This window comes from Hippocampus comes, unplaced genomic scaffold, assembly GCF_001891065.2.
Source record: "Hippocampus comes isolate QL1 unplaced genomic scaffold, H_comes_QL1_v1.1 scaffold322, whole genome shotgun sequence".
In the NCBI taxonomy this organism is placed as follows: Eukaryota; Metazoa; Chordata; class Actinopteri; order Syngnathiformes; family Syngnathidae; genus Hippocampus; species Hippocampus comes.
The window spans coordinates 1,957,774-1,980,004 of record NW_017805137.1 but is presented as its reverse complement, the minus strand read 5'-3'; the positions used below and the strand labels follow the sequence as shown (position 1 = coordinate 1,980,004).

Below are 22,231 nucleotides of genomic sequence, written 5' to 3'. Positions count from 1 at the left end.
CTTTTTTTTAATTTTTACCATTAAAACTTCAATAACAAAGTTATGAAAAAAAAACGTGCTCAGACTTATTTTTGTCTGCTGACCCACGTGATCCACACGGCTGTTGTCCTATTGGCGGGAGGAACGCTTGCTCCGTGTTGTTAATTTGCTATTTGATCAATAAAGCAATATGAAAAAAACCGGAAAAGCTTTTCACAACGGTGTGAACAACGGCGCGGTGGGTCACGTGACATCTGCTGCTGCTGGTCTGAGCGAAGCGTGTTAGCAGGTAAGGAAACTGACACTGAAGAAGGTTATTTTTAACACTGGAGCTTTACGCTTAAAGCATTAGTTTGAGGGAAGCGACCGACACAACGAGTTTCGTGTTATCTGTCCTTTACTCCTGGATAAAACGCAACGCTCGCCTGCGTCGTATCCGGATTGTCTGAACAGGCCGTTCGCATGCCTGGCTAGTTTGGGGCATTTTCTCGAAATGTGTTATTTAATATTGTTGTTCGCAACATATTTCAATTTAAACCTCTTCTCCTTTATATACTGAGACGTTTAAACCATTTGTATCAAGTAGAAAGCGCTGTCTTGGGTCACGTTGTTAGCTCACTTCGAGCGTTAGCTTCCGTTGACTCTCTCTTAATTGACTCTCGCGGCGTTCATAATAAGGCGAGGTTTTTTTGACGCACTTTTCTCAAAAAGGTTGTTTTGTTGTTAAGTTACCTCCCCAAAGTGATAACGTTGATTCATCTCGACATACGTGTGGGTTTTAACGATACTCAGTAGTTTAATTTCGAGCGGGGTATCGTGGGAGAGTCGCACGCACGAAACAAAGACAGAGTTGCGGCTAAAAGCTAAGCTAAGCTAACGTGGGCATCAGCCCACTGCGGCTCACATTTGTTCATAAACACGCTTCCTTTACATACATTAGCCGCATACTGCTATAAATAAGTGTAAACTTGATACCACATCTAACAATATCCCTTAACCTATTTTGTGATTTGTTTTCGTGTCCAACGTATCCTACCAAACGACCATTTGGTCAAGTTTCTATGCGCTGCATTGCTACTTATACACGTCGAATTAAAACTGAGCAAATTGAATTATTTTAAAAGGGCTTGCTTGCTGGTCAGTCATAGTGTTTTTGTGTGGGTGACAGTGTGGAACGGGGTGTTTGTAAGATGACACCTCGACTGTCCCCTCTGGAGTTCTATATTTAACCCTAAGAGGTAGGTGGGTGACAGATGGAGTTATACTCTTACATGGTATACTCCAACGCCCCAGCCCACTTGCTTATTTACTTGAAGGGGACATGCTTTAGAAAGTTGATGTTAATTTTAGTATGCAAATACAGTAAATGCTTGTTTATCATGGGTGTTGAAGATCACTCCACAATAATTGAAAGTCTATGTTGCGAGGCAGGATAGACCTTTCAAAACTTATTTTTCTGCTCCCGCACAATGCAAAAAGAATTTTAAAAATCGGACAATGGGGTCCAGAGAAATTGAGGGTTTTTTGTGTTGGGGATAAAACTGCCTTTTGAGGAATGTTATATGTGTAATGTCACCTTTAGAAAATCTGGTCCAAGGCACCTTCAAATTCGAGTAAAGCGGTTTAACCTCATAATTTCTCAACATTCTCCTTGATCACAGAATAAATTGCAATTTCCCAGTGGAAAACTGTACAGGAAAACATTGCCTGTAGTCGAGGTTAGGGATCAAGGTCCTGCGCAAATTGCAAAAATGTACATTGGTACTTTAATCACTAAATGTACAACTAATTGTAATTAGCAACGTGACAAGTGGCCACCAAGTTTGTGGAGATCTCTTTAAAAAAGCAAAACATGGAATGGTTGAACACTTAAGGTGTCTAAAATCCCCTATGACAAATAAATTCAAGAAAATCAATTGATTAGTACTGTAAAGTACACAACCTATTCTTTTGCTCACACTGCTCTACTAGCGAATGATGTTCCATTTGTGATTTGAAGTTGTTTTTACTGCAAGTTACACTCTTCGCAATATCCCGGTAATTTTGCCACTGATGAATTGGAGAATCCCTTGGAATTTCATCCCATGTGATCATTAATGGTGGATATTTTTAACTCATCAGCCAATCAGTAGCAGACGAAATAAAAGAAGAAATTTGGGGAAAAATAAGAGACAGGTGGCCAGTAAAACAAGTCCATTTTTCATGCCATGCTGTAAATGAATATAATTGTTGTTCCTTGTGGTATTTTGTCAAAGGTGTGTCCCAAAAATGTCAAGACAACTAGGAACTGTTTTAAATCGTGATAAACTTCCTAATACAGCTTCCTTAATTGTAATTAAGCACAATACCTTCATTGTGCTTTTCAATTGTCATTATTTTAATCTCCGTGCTATTTTCCAGGAGCCTGATGATTCTCCCTTGTCTCTCTCTGATTTCAGATTTTTTTCTATTTTGTACATACATTGTTTTGTATATACTGTATATGATGACTTCTTTGGTCAGCAATCAAACCCGGGGGACACGGGACAGAACGCTGCCCACTCCCACCACCACACAAACACCACCGCCACAGAAACACATACAGGTTAGTGGTTAAAGAACTGTATATAACAGTAAACAATTTTGCCAACAGGTTGCATATTCTTTTTCAAATATGTCAGCTGGTCTATATGGTTTGGTAGCAAGATACTTCTCTGCCTACGGCGCAGTAAGTAATTCTTTGAGCACGAGGAGATACGATCGAGTTTTAGAATGAATAATGCAGCAACACCATTTTTTGCTCTGTGCCACTACCTTGTACGGCTCCTGCCGCTGTTGATTCACGTCTGTTGTGATGCCATGGTGATGGCCAAGACGCATTGACTGATTTAACTCGTCTCCCACCGACATCAACAACACTTACGCAATAGAATTTTCAGTTGGATATGCCAATATCACATTTCTTTTCAAGTCAAGTCAACTTTATTGTCAAATATGTATGTATATGTAAAACATACAGCACAGATGAAATTTCTTTCCTCTCAACCACAGTGCTAGGACAGAAGAGAGAGGAGCCGCTGCGGGTACCCGCGCCGCCATCAACAAAACAGAACATAAAATGACAAAAAAATACAACACAACACATAAGACACAGTCATGCAACCTTAACCACTTTTCTGCATACGCTTCATTGTTTGAAGCAGTTATAAGCCCTGTTCACACGGCAAGATTTACTCCGACGCTGCACCGAAGTATTTTGATGCGATGTATTTTACACCGGAGCAAATTTTGTGGAGCGTTCACACGTGCAAAGCCGCTGAGCTGACAACTCCGGCGCAGCGTCGAAGCAGCTCCACTTGCGGTCACACGTGCAATTTCTGCTCCGGACCAAAACGACAGGAATGCGGAAGTATGTGCGGATACTAAACTAAGGAATACTTGTTTTAAAACCAACAATTTGGATAAAACAGAGAATGCGCTGTAATTTAATTGCTATTTAACTGCTAAACAGGAGCGCGGCCGGCCAGACCAGTGCGCGTGTATAGTTAATTTCGTTTAAACAATCCTGTAGAAATAATTTCAGATATCTTTACCTATTTATTTCATTTGAATTATTCTATTTAAAGCCTAGTAAGCCGCAGGATTTCTCTGCGTAATTAAGCAAATGCACATCGAGATTTCTCTTTGTCTGGCCTCTTATTCTGTATTTCAGCGTTATTTCGTTGTGCAAATGCATTGATAATGTTCATAAAAATATGTAGATTATTTTAACCGTAAGAAATCTTGTGTTTTTTTCTCCCAAAAATACTCACAAATAAAATATGAAATGTCGGGTTTGCTTCAGGCTCGGGCCTGCAAATCGGGCTCGGTTGACGTCACTGCTTTCTCGATTCTCGTCTTGATCGTGAGCGCTGTCTTCACCGCTTAAATCGCCGACACTTTTACCGGGGACGGGGGTCCACGGCCGGGCTTCGTCTGTGTCGCTGGCCCCCTCGTTACTGTCGACCGGGGTCGGATTCCGTGCGTCTGGTAGCGAGCGTAGCGAGGCCACTCCCCTGCAAGCGAGCATTTGCTCTGGAGCAAATTTACGCCAGTTGCGTTCACACGCGCACATTTGCTTCGGTGCTGCTTCGCAAACGAGCATTTGCTTCGGAGGAAATTTTTAAACCACCTCCCTGAGGTGGATCAAATTTAATGCGCACTAGGCTGTTGAGCGGCGCTACGTCGAAGTAAATTTGCACGTGTGAACGCTCCACTGGCGTAGAATCGGTGCAGCGTCGGAGTAAATCTTGCCGTGTGAACAGGGCTATAGATAACAGAGGAGAGAATCAAAGTGTCCTTTCAACAGTAGACATGCTGAAAATGTGCACACGTCTGCTACAAGCTGTTTGAAAGCAAACAAGAAGCTTTAGCGCCCATTGACGAAAAAAGAGATTGGCTCACATCTTCTGTCACATGTAAATCTGCTAAAATTCCAAGCGGAGACTCCCAGTTCCACATACGCATCGTGCTCTGCGCTGAGGCTCCTTTCCTCTCATTGTCGGCTCCACAAGCCATCCAGCCGCAGTCTGTCCAACAGCACCGACATTTCCGCTGAACAAAACAGGGCTGTGAAAAATGCTGCCCATTTCAGGCGCAAAAAGCACAAGTGTCCCGGTGCTGTCCAGCAACGACATCAAATGGTGCCGACATTCCTCCCAGTCAAAATTGGTGGTGGTATACGCGTGCTGCCAAGAAGGCGCAACCACCAAACACAGATTCTTCTCCTTTGATGAATTTCATGGCCAAAAAATGCTGAAAACAATCCACATCAGGTCCACACGACGTAACAACAATCACCATGTGACAAAAGAAATACAAAATATTCGATAGATGAAGCCTAGTTGCGTGCATGACGAAAATCTTTGGCACAGACTGCAAATGATGTGCAGGAGCAAAAAATAAATGGTGTACAAATTTATTGAAAAAAAAAGTCAAACCTGAATAAAAAATAATTGGGCATTGGGAATTTTTTGTATACAATTATTTGAATTTCATTGATTCGATCGGATTTTTTTTTTTTTATAATCAATGAATTCATTTGGATACTTTTTTTTTTAATTGTCCAAATGCTTGGAATTTCTCAACCGTAAATATTATCAGATTGCTGCAGTAGTCCATGAAAGCGGTAGGGGAACGCGAACACGAGCATCTTAAATGGTCCTTCCTCAAAGAAATCAATGCAAATGCCACTACACTGTCCTACATTAGGCAAGTAATAAGCAATGATGATTGAGCGGTATGATAAAACTCAAAATATTGCAGATTAAATATTTTAAAAAGGAAGAAGTTGTTGACTTCATAACATTTATTAATTCAGTATTGTATTATAAAAATCATAGTTATATAGACAGGTTTTTCTTTGTCATTGTGTTAATTGAAATTTTGTGTGTGGAGTTGTACTTGATGTAGGTACTCGTGGTATTGGTACCTTGTATGGGTGATTACTCGAGTGAATACTTGTGCAGGTATCAGTCTGGAAAAAAGCAGCATCGAGCATCCCTAGAGCACGGCGGGTCCACTTCCTTTCTCTTCCCGAATATTTTCTCTCTGAGGGACCTGTACGCTGCGAGTGAATGAAGTCTTACGACAATGAATAGTTTCATGATGTTTGGTAGTCTCGCACATTAGCATACATGACTCTTCGAAATCCATGCGTTGGATTGTTTGACTCGAGTAGCTCTGCTGTTCATGTATTCTGATTAATCTTATATTTTGGAATAATTAGTTGATATTGTGCAGTAGTGCTTGTTGTTGTTTTTCACTGAAGTCTTTCTGTGTACCAGGCAACAGAAGAACAGATCCGTTTGGCTCAGATGATCTATGACAAAAATGACGCCGTCTTTGAAGACAAAGTCAAACAGGTGTTGTTTCTCTTGGTTGTCTGCTTTGTTGTGTGGAGTGCTATTGATGACGCCATTTACTTTATACACTCGCAGCTGATTGAAGTCACTGGCAAGACTCAAGACGAGTGCATGGTCGCCCTTCATGACTGCAATGAGGATGTTAACAGAGCCATCAACTTCCTGCTAGAGAGCACCTCGGATACAGTGAGAGCCCACATCGCGTTCGCTTGTCGTCCATCTACTTGAATGGACAACACAGCTGTTTTGTTTGTTTTTCCGTGCGTGTGATCAGAACTCCTGGGAGACGGTTGGGAAAAAGCGGAGCCTTGGGAAAGAGGGAGGTTCTTCAGAGGTAAAGGAGAGCCGCGAGAAGAAGGGAGGCGAGCGGGAAGCTAGTCGTGGGCGAGGGGGCGCCAACAGGAGAGGCCGCGGGATCAGCAGAGGACGTGAAGGTAAATGTGCCTGATGGAATTAAACGCTGACTTTGTAACGACGTCTTGCGTGTTTGTCAAGAAGGTTGAATTTAACTTTAAAATGTGGGTGGAATGGTGGTACCGTATTTTCACTACCATACGGCGGACTGTCTTAAAAGGTGTTGTGTCGGTTACGGGTATTAGTTCTGTATTTAACACATACTCAAGCATCCACAATCCATTCACAAATTGTGACTTAATTCGCTTGTTGTTGCCTCGCAGTCTTAGTAAAGTTCGCTCCCACACTTCACTTTGGCTGTTTCTGTCCATTACCATGGCAACCAAGCACAACAGTAAAAGCCGACTTCACGCGCCTTGTTGAGCGTATCGCTATTGTGCTGGTCCCCTTATTCTCTCCAGTGTGGTTCACCAGGATGTCGAAAGTGAGCGCCACCTCCTCCATGTTGACATGGCTGGGCTGGTTGTGTTTGGAGGCAATGTTTTTGTTGCATTTCAAAATGCAATGTATGCTTTTCCCTCATCACTTGACGTAGTGGCCCAAGCGGGTCTGCCGGAATGTGGGGATTGGTTGAGAGAATGTCTCCACAAAATGAGAGTGTTTTTTTTTCCTCACATGAAGTAACTAATTTGCAAAACTGCTCTGCAGGAAAAATTCGGGCCTTAATTGTGAAACATTTTTCAGCCATATCGCCCAGCCCTACCTATGTCAATAACTACTGTCGTTAATGCATTGCATTACCACTTAAAACACCAAAGTTCTTGCAGAGATGTACTTAAAATAAACTCTGTTAACCAGATTAATCTTTTTAGTGTCATCATAGTGTAAAATACAGATTCCTTTTTCCATTTTAAAAGATTCAACATGCAAAACTGCGTTGTCGAATGATGTGGTTGATATGTTTGGTGACAGAGTTTTGTGCTGTTTCAACCAAAAAAAAAAAAAAAAAGTTAGGCGTACCATTGCAAAAAGTTAGCCTAGAGCCCTGCATATGGCCCACAGTTGTATGGCATCTCCTGAAACGTGAGCAGCCTCAACGTTGTATTGTTGCAATAAAGCTGATATTTTATGCAGAGTTGTCTTGTCCAGTCGACTCTTAAGTGGTCGCCTTGCTATGTTGTGCGTGTCCATGTTTGTTTTTTGGGAGTGTGGACATCTTGCTCATCCTGTTCCTTTCGTTAACTCTCTGTTTCCAGGTCGTGCCGAGGAGAATGGCTTTGAGGTGGTCCCTGCAGAGAGGGGGGGAGACCGTGGACGCAGAGGACGAGGCAGAGGTAACTCATTTTCTAATGCTTTCCATTCACATTCACAGCTACAGACGATTTACGGTCTTCATTCAACCTACAATGCATGCTTTTGGGATACATGAATCACCAGCCATAATAACAGCTGTGTGAAACTTGTTTTAAAAACCTCTCAAGGTACTTTCTGTGTTTTTTCAGGGCCAGGCGGTCGTGGTCGAGGAAGAGCAGCTGCAGGCACCAGGTTTGCCCAGGTTATGGGGTAAGAACATGTGCTCAGCACTCAGGAATGTTATCAGAGGTGGTGATGTTTATTACAAGCACATATCTAAATTGTGAGCATGCAGAAAAACATTTTCTGAACCTCTTTTTGGAAATGTAGCTTTTCAATGGTAATTTCATCTGTTTGGTCACGTCGATCTGCTTCCTCTCTCAGCACCTTCAATCCTGCCGATTACGCGGGCGGTCGCCACGGGAATTGGGAGAATGATGCCAACGAGACTGCTGAGGTACCCGGTAAGGAAGAAATACTTGGTATCTGTATTCACCCATTCCTGCCTTGAACAATGAATTGCCTGAAAATGTAAAGGGAATAACTGCAAAAATAGTTGGAATATAAACCACCGGAAATAATGTTAACTACATATCTTTTTGTGACATTTTCTAACTTGAATTTACTTTTAATAAACTTTAAACAACCATTTAATTGGCTGACTCGCCTCACTCAGGAGTTGCAATGCACTTGAATGGACTGCATTTCCCAATATGCATAAAATTAGTACTAAAACAACCATTGCATTTAGATGCGTGTGCCGTGCGGCATTTGCTGTTAGTGAAGTTATTACAGAGTTGCATCATTGAAATGGCTGCTGTTGTTTTTCAGCAACATGGGGAGGCAACCCAGAAGATTGGACTACAGAAGACTGGAATGAAGACGTGAGTGGACTCTATACCATGATAATTAGATTATTTTCACAGCCATACGGCGCATCGTGTTAAAAGGCGTAGTGTCAGTTACAAGTGCTATTTCTGTATTTGGCGCATACACAAGATGCATTGTATTATTGGACGCAGGCATGGTAAACCGTGTGCTAGTTTAAACAATGCCATTGCATGCATCTGAGCATAGGTTTTTAAAAAGGGCGAGAGCAAAACTGAGTTCGGTTGTACCTTATTAAAGTATTTAACAATGTACTCAGATTTTTTTGATCAATCCTCATGAGATCAAACCCATCAAAGTCCTAATCTTCTGTATCTTAAATGAACAGCTGGGTAAGTTCACAATCAAACACCCCAGGTTCCCTCGTGTCATTTTCAGAGTCAGTCTCGTTCCCGTGCGAATGTTGCTGCACCGGGGTGCAGCGACTGTCCTTGCTTGATTGGCACCGTTTCATAAAACAAAAGCACCAAGCACCATGGATTAGTTGATCTTGAATTCTCTCGTTACTGCTTGATTCCTATGGTCCGCCACGTAACTGGCAGCTTGCAGTTTAAGGTGTGCTTCGTACGCGTGTCGTAGGTGCCATTTTCGGGATATTGTTTTGCACAATGCATGTACCGGCACCAACTGGGGGTGTGCCTTTAATGTCCTCTTTCACAGCCAACCTTCCCACTTTTACGCGAGCATGCTGTGTCCTTGGTTATGCCCGCCTTTCCTCTATATAAGCAACATGTCGGTATAACATCAGTCTGTCAAACGAGCCGTCATCAAAGTCACGCAACAGCATTCAGATTTTGGAACTTAATGCATACACAAGGCAACCAGCATTATTAGGTGCCCCGTCCATTTTGGAGAAATTTTCAGACTTTAATATCCATCTTATGGTCGTGAAAATCCGGTAGATGTTTTTCATAATTTAGCTGACTATTTAAATTTTGCTTCTTCGCAGTTATCTGAAACCAAAGTATTCACTTCCTCTGCAACTCCGGGAAACCACAAGTGAGCCCTCCCACTGACTTAATCTATTTCGAACATTATTTCATTGAACTGTTTTTTAATACTCTTGTATATTTCTTTCTCTCTAGCGTGGACCTGACAGGACTCCTGCCAAAGCCTGGAGTCTCTGTGGAGTCAGACTTGGTCGATGGACCCTCTGCCGAGGATCTGGGCCAAAGCCTGGTTTTCACCAACTCCCACCATAATGGACGCACAGCCACCCACAGCTACGCTCACGCTGCCTCTGCTAGCACCACCTATGCGCACGCCGCACTGGTACATATGAGCACAGCCATCTGACACTGCTGCTTGCCAAATTTGTTGATTTGTTGTACGCGGTAGTCCAAAACTAGGTATTAAGTTAATTATCTTATTCATCACAATTACATTTATGAAAATTTAATCTGGTAAATGTTCAAACAGGCCATAATAACAAATTGCATCTGCAATTATTCAATAATATATTAACTATTAAATGTGTAGCCAAGGAAGGTTTAGGATTTCAGCCCGAGGTTAAGATTTCAGAATAGGGGTTCTCACTACAGTTGGGGTTTCAAAGTAGGGGTTTTATCTTGTTAGGATTATGTTTCAAACCAGGGTTAGCGTTTTGATTAAGAGTTAATGTTTCAAGTTTGGTTGTGGGTTTGGGTGCATGTGTTAACCTGGTACAGACTCTAAAAGATGCACTGAGCCCCTTCCTTTTATACCATCCTTGTTCCATTCTCTTTTTCCTGACCTGCCACTTTTCATTCTGGCTAAGTGTGTTTGTGCGCGTGCTTGTGCGCGTGTATGTCGGGGTGGGGTGGGTGTAAATTTAGAATGTGTTACCTGCTTTTGCCTCAACCTGTATTTATATTATTTTTTTATCATGCTCAGTCTTCAGTCTCAGGTCTTGGTCTTGGGTCCCTGAATGCACCCAAGCCGGCACCAGTCTCTGATGCCAGGACAGCAGATCAGCTCAATGGGCCTCCGCTTGGTCAAAGAGCAAGTCAGATTCCGGCTGCTCCTGTGACCATCACCGGTAGCGTTTCCAAAGATGCTGTGCCACCTGCAGTACCCGCACCCGCCCCCTCGCCCTCGGTTGAAATCAAACCTCAGAGATTGGACAACGGACCATTAACTGGTCTAAACAGTAAGTTATGCCACTTTTCCTTTCGCCCTTTCTTCTTGGACTGGCACCACACCGCATGGCCTCCGTTGCTTTTCCATCACAAATGGGCACACGATCACCTAGACTGTGCAAGCTTGCCGTTGCATGATGTCACAACATCGCAAAGTACAGTCCATCAAATGAACACAAGCTTTCATATATAGACAAAGCTCATTTCCGTTTTTTAAGACACTCATTGTCGACAGTCGCCATCAAGACAAAAATACATTGTATACAGCATACCTATATTTTGTCTTGCAACAATATTGAACCATACTTTTAATTTGTACTATAGATGTAAGTGCGGTTGTGATTTCCTTGAGTGGGATGCAAAACTCGCCACTAGTGTTCATTTATTCTGAATGGAGCACTCGCTCTCATTCATTTGGCGACCTCTGAGCTAACGGCGCGTCATCCTCATTCTGCTGCATCTGAATCCCTCTGCCAGCTACCAGAACACACAGGCGGTAGGTGGGGGGTTCAAATGCACATCTCCTTTTAAAGAGTGTTTCTTTTTTTTCTGTAGTGGAGATGAAGCTTCAGCCAGAACCCTCTGCGGTGCTCAGCCAGCTATCACACAGGCACCAACAATCTTCCATCCTTCCCAACTCAGAGCCTCTGCTTCTGTCCCATTCACACGCCCCACAAGTGCCCACACCACCAGGTACGACTGCGTCTATGCTCTACACAATTTTCGACCCACTAGGGCTGAACCAACCTTGATCTCGGAGGAGGTGATTTTGTGATCATCAAAACTGCATTTACTGATCCCGCACTCTGTTTGAAGCAATTAAGTCTCTCACAATAATATAGTGAAAAAACATATTTTACATTTATGTACAAAGAACATGTAAATGACAAAAGTTTTTAAACGGTTAAAATATTTTTTATATATGCACTATTGCATTGTCATACATTATGGCAGGCAGTATCGTGAATTGAATCAAAGGCAATATCTTACCAGAAAAATCATAATTTAATCCTTTCCTAAAATCATTCAGCCCTATTACACACCATTTTAAATGTCCAATTAGGTCCCAGCTCCCTTTCTGTATACTTCAGGTCACGAGTCGTCAGTCATGCCTGCCAGAGATGGAGCTTCTCCGGGAATGAAGCTGCCTGGTCTGGACCCTCCTATCACAGAACCACCTCCCATGCGACAGCTCAAGACGCAGAAGCGCAGAGTACCACCCCCATCTAAGGTGCCACAATATATTTATGAAGAATGTTGTCGAGTCAAGAACCCCCTGAACAAGTGCATTTCCAATAATACCTATAAATCATGTGCCCGGTTTGAAGTTCTTGATTTAATGGGTGTCAAGGTAACGAACGACATGCCATGAACTTGTTTGTACAGCAAAGATTAATTGGTCACATGGCAAAAGGGCACTCTCGCTTACCGCTGTACTTGTTTTTCAATTTAATTTCATTTGTTTAAATATTGACTGCAATTCACCAAAAGTCTAAAAACGCTTACATGGGGAAGTGGGCCATGACCGACCACCTGTGGGAGCTTTAAATATTTACGTCTTTTAGCTGAAGGTGCTAACAAAGCTGACGGTAGCTGATGTTTCGGCTTTGTTCTTGTTTACATACAGTATATCATACTTGGATGGTATAGTTCAGGGAACCAGCTAAACTGTTTTCCGGGGGTTTTCACTTGATGTTGGACATACAGGGGATTTTGACAATACTACTGCGCTGGGAGAGGTTAATAGACTATGGCACATTTCAACTTAACAAATTTGTGTTACTTTGCCACCACTGTAATGCAACAGCGTCATAAACAGAGGACCCACTGATTCAACATCTATGCCCATCTTGCAACTGCATCTATTGTTCCTTTTAAATTATAACTTCAATATATATTAAACCAAACTTCTTTGTCCCCAGATTCCCTCGTCGGCAGTGGAAATGCCGGGCTCGTCTGATGTCTCAGGCTTTAATGTTCAGTTCGGCGCACTGGACTTTGGTTCTGAGGCAGCTGCCGTCGATGTGGCCCAAAAGGAGTCTTCCCGGGAGCAAGCACCATTGGCACCTTCAGCAGTGGCAGCTCTGTCCATCCACACTGCTGCCATGCCCACACAGCAGCCGCAGAGCTTGTTTTCCAAGCCTGCATCTGTGAGGTGTGTGTGACTTTACTGCATGTATGAGGATGTTATAAATGTTATTTACCAAAATTCCCTCCATGCTATCCAAACAGCGAACACATGAGCAGCATACCCACCATGCCAGATGCCAGCTTCCCCTCACCGTCCTTGGGCTTACCCAGCCCCACGCCCTCGGCCTCCCTTGGCCTCCCCGGTGTGGCCCCACAGCCCTCCTCCACGGCACCGACCCCTGGAAAACGGGTGGAGAGTGCCGTACCCAGATCGCTGCCTCCCCACCTGGCCTTCTCTCAGAACAAAGAAAGCCCGCCATCTGTTGCCGCGCCCCTCACAGTAAGGCTCGAGCAATGATGCCCAACATATGTGAGCTGGCACATTCGTATGCCATTGAAAATTATCCAGTTTCACTTAATTAGTCCGAAATTATTTTCCATAATTTCCGGAATACAAAACATACCTAATAAAAACTGAAACAGCTAAATGTAGCCATATAAATACATTTGTACATATATTGGCCACTTGGCATTAATAGCCACTGAGCGCCACTTTATTTCATGAGATGTTTGGAAAGAGAGAGGTCACACACATGGATTTACGTGCCTTTAACACTGTTGGTTCCCTCCTCCTTCAAACAATAGCGAATGCAGCTAGCTATAAAGTGACGTCCCAAAACCTCTCGGTCTCTCTCGCTTGTCACATGAGACTGATTCGCCAACGAGCTTAATCAAGCACCAGTGCACATAAGGCCATGGAATGACGTTTAAGTGTTTGGTAAATTGCAGGGGATGTCGTCTGTCGCCAGCGATGGTGGGAGTCAGTTGTCAAACGGAGAGATGGATGTTGCACTGAAGAGATGGCTATATTTATGTCACTCGTTCTGGAGCTCACTAAACTCAACTCAAAATTCTTATTTTCGCTCTGCTATATATGATATAAAGTATTCACTCGCACACTTCCACATTCCGCTCCTCCCGCGAGTGTGCGCACTCCAACCGTACACAGCAGATTAACATTCAGTTTGAGGGCGGACTCGGACAATTTCATTCGTCCACTGTGTTCTGTTTGGTGATTTCATCGGCCAGATGTGACAGGGCTATGGGTAAATCTATTGACGGCTCGAAACTCGTCAGTAAAAATTCATAAATGAACCTCCTCGCATTTAAAGCCGCAGGCTTCAAAGTGGGGGGAAAAAGTAGCCGTTTATAGTTCGGAAAATATGGTACGACAAATAATCTTTACCTACACTGGATGCCAACTGTGTATAGTGATGGAAGAAAAAATTTATGCTCTTGCGCTACGTGCCAGCAGGTGCAATTAACCTGTGTATCCATCATTTCAATTATACTTTTTTGAGATTTTGTTCCCATACAAAATATGTGCCTTGGCGCAGCATCGGTTGGGAAACACTGGGCTAGAGCGTTCTGCAACACACATTATGGAAATTGAGTGATTTTTATTTCATTTCTTTTTCATTTATTACAGAATGGTTACTGTGGCATGAAGGTGCAAAGCACACAGGACGGTAAGTTTATGATGAGCGAACTCCAGTCAAATTCACATAATCGAAATCAATTTTTATTTTATTTTTTTAGCCGTACCATCACACAGAACTGTGAAAACAGAATCTCCGATGAGTGACGGTGGCCCCGGCCACCACACACCTTCCCCCACAGCTACCACCACCCACTCGGCGGTCCTTCCCTCGCTCAACAGGTAGAGAGAGGCTAAATTGTTTTTCCAGTGGGGAAATAAAGGGCATCCTAAAATTGTGATTGAGTGAAATATTGATCAATTAAGCAATTATTTCATGAGAAATTAATTTTAAACAACCAATACTTTGGTTTCTCAAAAAAAAAATCTGGGAAAAAAAGCAAAATGGTGTCATATTACAGAACCCTAGAAAAATATAAATGCTAAAGGCTATATGTCACCCCCAGGTCATACTTTGTCTTTGGAGGAGTACTTTTGTCCAGAAAATTTTGGTTAAACACCAAACTGGATCATTTGACAGTGCATGCTCACTCGCTCAGTATTTTTAACAGGACAAGAATGTGAAATGAAAGCTGACACATGTAAATGCTCGTAATTTGCTTTACAGCCAGGTGAGCAGTTCTCAATCATCTGGACTAACCCACACATCAAGCTCATCTCTGCAAGTAAGTGTGAACTTCCTCCTAACTTGAAACAAAATTATGTACGTGTCGACAAGTTTTAGCCTCATTCTTTCTTTGGCCATATTTTTCTTAGACAAGTAATGTGGAGAGCGTTGGGGGCAATCTCCACACCTTCTCCACGCCGTCCAGCCAGCCCCACAGTGCCACTCCCTCGGTTCCGCTGGCGGTTAGTAGTTCAAGCACCAACAGTGCTACGCACCTGTCTGGAGCCCCGGGACTGACTCAGAATGGCACCAATGGTGCTCTTTCTGCTGCAAACAGCCGCACTGCGCCTCTCCTCACCACCACCGCTGGTAAGCTCTGCTAAAAATTAACTGCTGTGCTGACTGTCTTGTTGTACTGTTTTTCTTGGCTTCCCTGAAAATTAGTATAAGTACTTACTATAAGCCTGAGTTGTTGGTGGATAGGTGACCATTAAACCTGGTTGTAATAAGGACTATTATGGAGAAATGTTGAGAAGTGAGGTCGACTGGGCAGAACAAATATTAGAACATGAAAAGTACAACATTTTGGGAGCGACCACATTACTCTATGCCAGTGGTTCTTAACCTGGGTTCGATCGAACTGGAGGGGTTCAGTGAATCAGTCTCAGGGGTTCGACAGAGCCTCTGCCATACAGTTAAATAAAAAAACTGCTTATGTCTTGACATTTTATTTACTTTTTTCCTGTGTTTAATAAATGCGTTTTTAATGTCTTGAATTTGTTTTTAAAAAAAAAATCTTTTAGTATTTTTCACTAATGAAGGGTTCGGTGAATGTGCGTGTGAACTGGTTGGGTTTGGTACCTCTAACAAGGTTAAGAACCACTGCTCTATGCCATTGAGGCATTTATTTGAATAAATGTAGTGTGTTAACATCATAAAAAATACATAGTTTGAATCCCAAAGTGATTTTGATTTTCTCCCCCCCCCCAGGTAAAACTCCCCCCAACTTGGCCCAAGGAGTACCCCCTCTGCTAGCCAGCCAATACATTATGGGCCCTGGTGGCTTACTCCCTGCTTACCCGGTAACAATAAATGTCAACTACAGATGTATAATAACTCGACAAACATATTTATCTTGTCATTTGTGTTAACCCTGATAGCAGATCTATGGTTATGAGGACCTGCAGATGCTACAGTCTCGCCTTCCTATTGTGAGTCTTATTTTGTATATATAAGGGAGGGCATATGAACAGCTAAAGGTTATATAGCATGGTGACGCGACTTACACTCAGTGTCTCTCCATCTATGCAGGACTACTATGGTGTAGCATTCCCTGGTACAACGGCAGCCATGACTGGAAGAGAGAGCCTGGCCAACAATCCTTACTCGGGTGAGTGGTGGTGGGTTTTCGCTGAGTCAATCTGGAAAAAAAAAGTTCTATCGAAACAGAGCTTGGCACCATCTTGTAGCATCTTAAGGCAAGAGTTCAACAGCAATTGCAGTGGTCCCTTACGGTTCTTAGTTCTCGCCTCCGCTGTCTACTGTCAATGTAATATCTTTGCAAATGTACAGCAGCTCCTCAACATACGAATACAGTGGGTTCAAAGAAGCTGTTCATTAGCTGAATTTTTCTGAACTCGAAACACATTAAATTTCAATCAGGCACTACAGTATGTGGTACCATGCTGTAACTCAACATTTAGAGAGAAGTCGATATGAAGATGGAGGGGGAGGTGAGAGTAAGTTATTGGTGATAGGCAGGGTTGTCATTGAAGTAATCGTCGCTGATAGATATCTTTTCTTCGGTGAATTCCTCTGAGAGTGCTAAGTTCAGGTGAATCTGCTTTGGTAGCATGGTTGGGAAGGCAGATGCTAACGAAGGCTTTGCAGTGATTTTGCTTTGAACACACAGGCACAAACATAGAGACACAATTATTCCAGTCTTCAGTTAATTGTTGCGGCCACAAAATCAACCCTCCTGCTAACTTGATAATTGTGGAAACACAGTCCTAGTTTGCACACAGGGGCTCAATTAGCTATCGGTACATCATTTGTTTTTGTTTTTTTTTTTGTTTGTTTTTTTCTCCCATTGTCCAGGTGAGGCGACGAAGTTTGGCAGAAATGACTCTTCGTCCCCGGCGCCGCCAACCAGCCTGTCTGCAGGCGGCGTGCAGTCGCAGGCCCAGCAGGCGCCGCAGGCCGGTACGCAGGGGCAGGGTCAAGGCCAAAGCCAAGCCCAACAGAGCCAAAACCAGACCTTCCTCAACCCCCCACTACCACCTGGCTATGGATACACTGGTATAGATAGATAGGTGACTATAGGCTTCACACTCTACCTTGACACGTTTTTATGAAGCCATAATTCGTGTGTGTCAGGTCTGCCGTATTACGCGGGCATGCCTGGCGTACCCTCAGCCTTCCAGTACGGCCCCACTGTCTTTGTACCCCCTACTTCGGCCAAGCAGGCCACCATGGGCCTGGCCAACCCTTCCAGTCAGTACCACCAACAGCATCAGCCCACCTATGGACAGCATGCATATGGCACAGGTAAGGCCCACAACATGTAACAAACTTGGATTATTTTTCCCATAGGGCTGAACGATATATCATTTTCGGATCAAAACTGTGGTCTCGGGTAACAGAATATTGTGATCACTAAACCTGCATGTAGGGTGGGGTGTTTTTTAATTTAATTTTTTTTTTTTTTTTTTTTAAATCCCAAGAATTTAGATAACTCTCTCCCCATAAATTTTGGTCTGAGAAGTGATGTCAGAAGCACTGTCACTAATTTTCCGGCAAAAACACACTTGAATCGGTCTGGTTTATTAAAAAGTGATTAGGAAGAACAGCAAATTTGTCAGGCTGGTTCAAAGCGTGCAGTCATTTATGTCTAATAGCTTGACTGCTGAAAGCCTTGCTAGCGCTGTACAATACAATGTTAGCGTAATAAAGGCATGGGTTTTTTTGTGTTCATTTTTCTCGCCCTTAATTAGCCATTTTTGGGCGGACGGGGGGGCTCAACAGTGGTTCACTTATGTGCATGTCAGATCAGATTGTTATGCATTTGTTTTTTGAATGATGGTAGATATAATGCTTTCGATTTTTTTTTCTGAACATTTTTGTGGGGTTGAATGTGCGCTATAATTTTTGTTTTAATAGTGCTCAAAAATGTTTCTCAAACCATGGTGACTGACGCTAAAACAGATTTAAACAAAACAGTATTTGAGCAAAATGGTCACACAGCGTGTTGGAATAGATGGTTTTGTCTCGGCATTCTTTTTTTCTTTTTGGTTATTTTGACCATAAGCAAAACAACTTTGCTGTATTTACTGCAGGTAGGTGAAATTTATGTGCAGAATGACCAATTTCGGTGTATTTCAGTGAGACGCCATTTAGCAAAAGTTAAATGGAAGGCAATTTGACAGCTTTTAGTCTGTTTGCCTTCCATTTTGTGGATTGTGTAAGGTTAACCTTCCACACTGCATGTGTGTTGGTTGTTGGGCCCCTTTATATGCGCCTGTGTGTATTACGCTTATACTGCATGCATAGCTTAACGCCTCCCCCAACACTACCGCAATCATCATCATCACCACCACCACTGTCACCGCTCCCTTGCAGAAGTCAGCTCAAGATAGACAGAGCTGCCATTGTAGTCAGGTTACCTTACTGCCTTTCTCCCCCCTCCTCTTCACCTCCTCCTCACCTCATCTGTCCTGTCTGCTCTTCTTTTTCTTCACTTCCTCTTCCTCCTCCTCCTTCAGCCTTTGACGACCTGTCTCAAGCCCACGCTGGGGAGTACAATAAGGGAGGGTACGGAGGCTCTGCCCAGTCTCAAGTCGCCAAGTCGGCGGGCAGCGGCCCAGGGAAAGGTACATGTGCCAACTATGCACGTGCGCTCACACACACACACACACATACACACATCTAGTCAGTGGGCATTTAAAAAAAAAAAAAAAAAAAGGTCGCCAAGTGTGTGTGTGTGTGTCTGTGATTGCACGTCATTCACATTTGAAAAACGGCGTGCTTTCTGCTTGTGCAGTGCTTCAACTTCATTAATCAGCATCTTCTTACTGGCTGACCTTTCCCCACGACACCCCTCCCACCACCTACTTATTTGTTCAATTGACTTGCATCCATGTGGCATTGCCCTGTTTCCATTCGTAATGCCTGTCGCTCTCTCTTTTGCTCTCAGCACCTGGAATGTCTGGATCGAGCAGCACTGGAGGTGTACCTGACATGAGTGCATCCATTTACAGCAAAACACAGGTGACTTGTCACTTTTTCACTTTTAGTCTGTTTCAAAATAATTTGGTCGTAATACAATTGAACCCCCAATTATTGCGGGTGATGCCTTGAAACCCATCTGCAATAGGTGAAAATAGGAAGATAGGAATTCCTTTGCGCCTGTTCTTACTGTCTCTTGCGGTATTTTGCCATTTGCGGCAGGGCTTGGTCCTGCGAATTGCGGGCAATGCCGTGAAATAAAAAAACTGAATTGCCTACATTAAGTTTAGAATGTAGATCTACCACGAACGACGAGCCCAAAACTTTCTCATTTAAAATTCATTGTACATTACCCCCTCAAAAATAACTGGCTTGATTTGATCTTCAAAGAATATGCACCTTAATGACTGTCAATGAGTTCTAATGAAAAAAACCTCTCCTTTCCACATCCTTTTTGATTTTTTTTTTTTTTACACTTAATTCTCACTGACACTTTATCGTTATCATTCTGGAGATGTCTGGCATGAATATAGAGAAATGAAATGTCCCTATTGCAGAGCCCTCCTTACAAGCCATGCTAAGTTTAACTCCTCCTCTGCATACCGTTTAAGATTGTGGCTAAGTTGAAATGTATTACTTCATCATACTTTCTTGACACCAATCACGATTTAGGCATGGATTTGGGTGCAGCTTTCTCTGCTTGATTGTGCGAAAAATATTAATAGGCGAGTTTTTCAGCAAATCGCTGGGGATAGGTTCCATGGGGGAAAGAAAACAAATGTGTGGAATTACTGTATAACTCTTTTGTTCTCTAAAGAGAGAACATCATGTCAGCTCTGGGAAAATGAGCATCATCTGCTTTACTGCCTAATTCCTGACATGCAAAAAAGGTGTCCAGAACATTTCAGAGCGAGAACATTCAATATCCTAACAATGAAGCACAGGGGCTCTTATGTTACATGATGTTGTTTTGTTTTTCTTTTTAAACCAGTCCTTCGACAAGCAGGGCTTCCACACGGGGACGCCGCCACCCTTTAGCCTGCCCTCAGCCCTGGGTGGAGCTGGGCCTTTGAACCCCGGGGGAGCGCCAGGTTATGCGCCAGCCCCCTTCCTGCACATTTTGCCCCCACATCAACAGCCCCATTCTCAGCTGTTACATCACCACCTCACACAGGACACCCAGGTATGGCCCAGAGGACACAACGTTCATTATTGCCAAAAACAATAAGAAATGTGGACTCGTCAGACCACAACACACTTTTCAACTTTGCTTCATTCCATCTCCAATGAGCTTGGGCCCAGAGAAACCAATGACATTTCTAGATGTTGTAGCTTCAAGGCTTTAACTTGCATTTGTAGATGTAGCAATGAACTGTTATCCCCCAATTATTTTCTGAAGTGTTACTGAGCCCACACGGCAACCTCCTTTACACAGTGATGCCGCTTTCTAATTCATCAGAGATTTCTTCATATTCTCTGAATCATTTGATGGTAATATGGACTTGCGATGGGTACAAAGCTCAGGTACCCAACTGAATTAAAAAAAAAAACTGAAGTATCAATAAGCTCCATCCTTAACAATTCTGTTAAAGGCCTTGGACAAACTGCTCAAATTAATTTTCTATTTATTTAGGCTATATGAACGTTACGTTGCAACTTCTCTCTAATCTTGTTTCTAACTAGCAGTAAAATTAATATAGTTGTCTAACGGGCATTATACCACAATCACAGGTGAGTCGAGTCATCTTTCTACTCCAGCATCATGCACGGAGGGCCTTCCTCTGCCAAGTCAGTGGCTTCGAAGGCTACGTGGAGTCTTTTTACGTGGAGTCTTTTTCTTTTCTTACTACTATATAGTGTGCAGCCCTATACGTATTTTGCATTTAAATATGTACTTAACTCATTCATTCCCAATAACATATAAATGTCTTTTAAGAATCCAAGACATTCAATCCCAGGTATATGTTTGATATATTTTTTTATTTGTTCACGTAATAGGGTAAAGCAGGGTCCGAAAGCTATACCCTCGTATTCATTCACAGGGTCAAAGACTTAATGAAGTGGTGTGGTTTGTCTGCCTCTCCAGGGCGGTCCGGGTCAGCGCAGTCAATCAAGCAGCATGCAGCAGAAAAGCCAAGGCAACAAGTCTAGTTACGGCAGCTCTCCCTACTGGGGCAACTGAGGATTGCTTCTAAAAAACCCCAATAACCCATATTCCTTCCTCTCCCTTTTGTGCGCTCAAAGGAACCAAAAGGAAAGACACACACACACACGCACACACACACACACACACACACACACACACACACACACAAAAGCAATCATTCAGGCCCTCCCCTCACCCCCACTTCCATTAAGTCCTCATAATGGTTCTCTTCCTCCTCTGCCTACAAATTGGTTGCTCTTGTAAGATATTTATGTATGTATTTATATAAATATATATATATATATGTAATAGTATAATTTGATGATGTGGGTTGCTACATTTTTTGAAGGACTTTTTCTGGTTAAGTTTGAACACTGCAGGAAGAGAAATTACAGGAAATAAAAACCAGCAGAGAACAACAGCACTGATTGAGATGAGGACTGTTCTGGTGGGGGCGAGGGACTTAACCACCACAACTACTGCGTTTCTCTTTATTTTTTTTTATGTACATTACACACACAATCCACCCCTTCTGCATTTTGTAACTTTCCCCATCTCTCGTGTCAAAGACGCAAACCGCCCGCCCAAATTTTATATTTTAATTTAATTTTAATCCTCATTGCCCTCCAATTAAAGGTTCTGAGACGTTGAAAGTTTAACCTGCCTCCTGTTCTTTATTTACTTTGTATGGTCTAATGAAAAAAGGCACGAAAACGTTTAATCTTCGAATCGTTTAAATGAGCCACTTTCTGATTGCCAACAACGTTGCAATTGGAAGCTTTTTGTATTTTGGTTTTCTCCGATTTTTTTTTTTCCTATTCTCCCTGGTTAATATTGGCATACATTTATCTAAATATCAAAGATGGACTAAGATAAGTTGCGAATCATATTTGAGATGTCATCCTTGTTTGGAACATTTTGTGTGATCATAACCATTTTTTTATGGTAGCAATTATGCTCTGAAATGGTGTCTTTTAAAGTGAGCATTTGTTTTTTTAGTGAGGTGCTATTGGCACACGACTCAGCAGAAATCAATGTCATCAAACTAATGGC

At 42.7% G+C, this 22,231-nt stretch overlaps 1 protein-coding gene across 4 annotated transcripts; it reads left to right on the top strand.

Moving 5' to 3' along the window:
• Positions 1-156: 156 nt before the first annotated feature.
• LOC109514213 (ubiquitin-associated protein 2-like) lies at positions 157-21,837 on the top strand. Of its 4 annotated transcripts, none has more exons than XM_019867100.1 (29): positions 157-268; positions 2,418-2,563; positions 5,784-5,861; positions 5,937-6,047; positions 6,136-6,295; positions 7,472-7,549; positions 7,718-7,778; positions 7,953-8,032; positions 8,400-8,452; positions 9,406-9,455; positions 9,542-9,728; positions 10,329-10,584; positions 11,129-11,266; positions 11,665-11,804; positions 12,496-12,728; positions 12,806-13,043; positions 14,193-14,232; positions 14,303-14,423; positions 14,809-14,866; positions 14,958-15,177; positions 15,799-15,890; positions 15,972-16,019; positions 16,120-16,198; positions 16,906-17,106; positions 17,185-17,355; positions 18,570-18,677; positions 19,001-19,074; positions 20,024-20,215; positions 21,119-21,837. In XM_019867100.1, the coding sequence occupies exons 2-29, from the start codon at positions 2,462-2,464 to the stop codon at positions 21,212-21,214; spliced, it is 3,465 nt and encodes a 1,154-aa protein (XP_019722659.1). In that variant the 5' UTR covers positions 157-268; positions 2,418-2,461; the 3' UTR covers positions 21,215-21,837. The 4 variants fall into 4 exon arrangements, with proteins under 4 accessions (XP_019722659.1, XP_019722657.1, XP_019722660.1 ...); XM_019867098.1 differs by having other exon boundaries at positions 15,969-16,019; XM_019867101.1 differs by lacking the exon at positions 18,570-18,677 and having other exon boundaries at positions 15,969-16,019.
• The last annotated feature ends 394 nt before the right edge of the window (positions 21,838-22,231 follow it).

Coding starts and splice junctions, on each gene's coding strand:
- LOC109514213 (XM_019867098.1), top strand. CDS start 2,462: ATGATGACTTCTTTGGTCAGCAATCAAACCCGGGGGACACGGGACAGA. Junction 11,267..11,664: donor ACAAGTGCCCACACCACCAG/GTACGACTGCGT, acceptor TGTATACTTCAG/GTCACGAGTCGTCAGTCATG. Junction 17,107..17,184: donor ACCTGGCTATGGATACACTG/GTATAGATAGAT, acceptor CGTGTGTGTCAG/GTCTGCCGTATTACGCGGGC.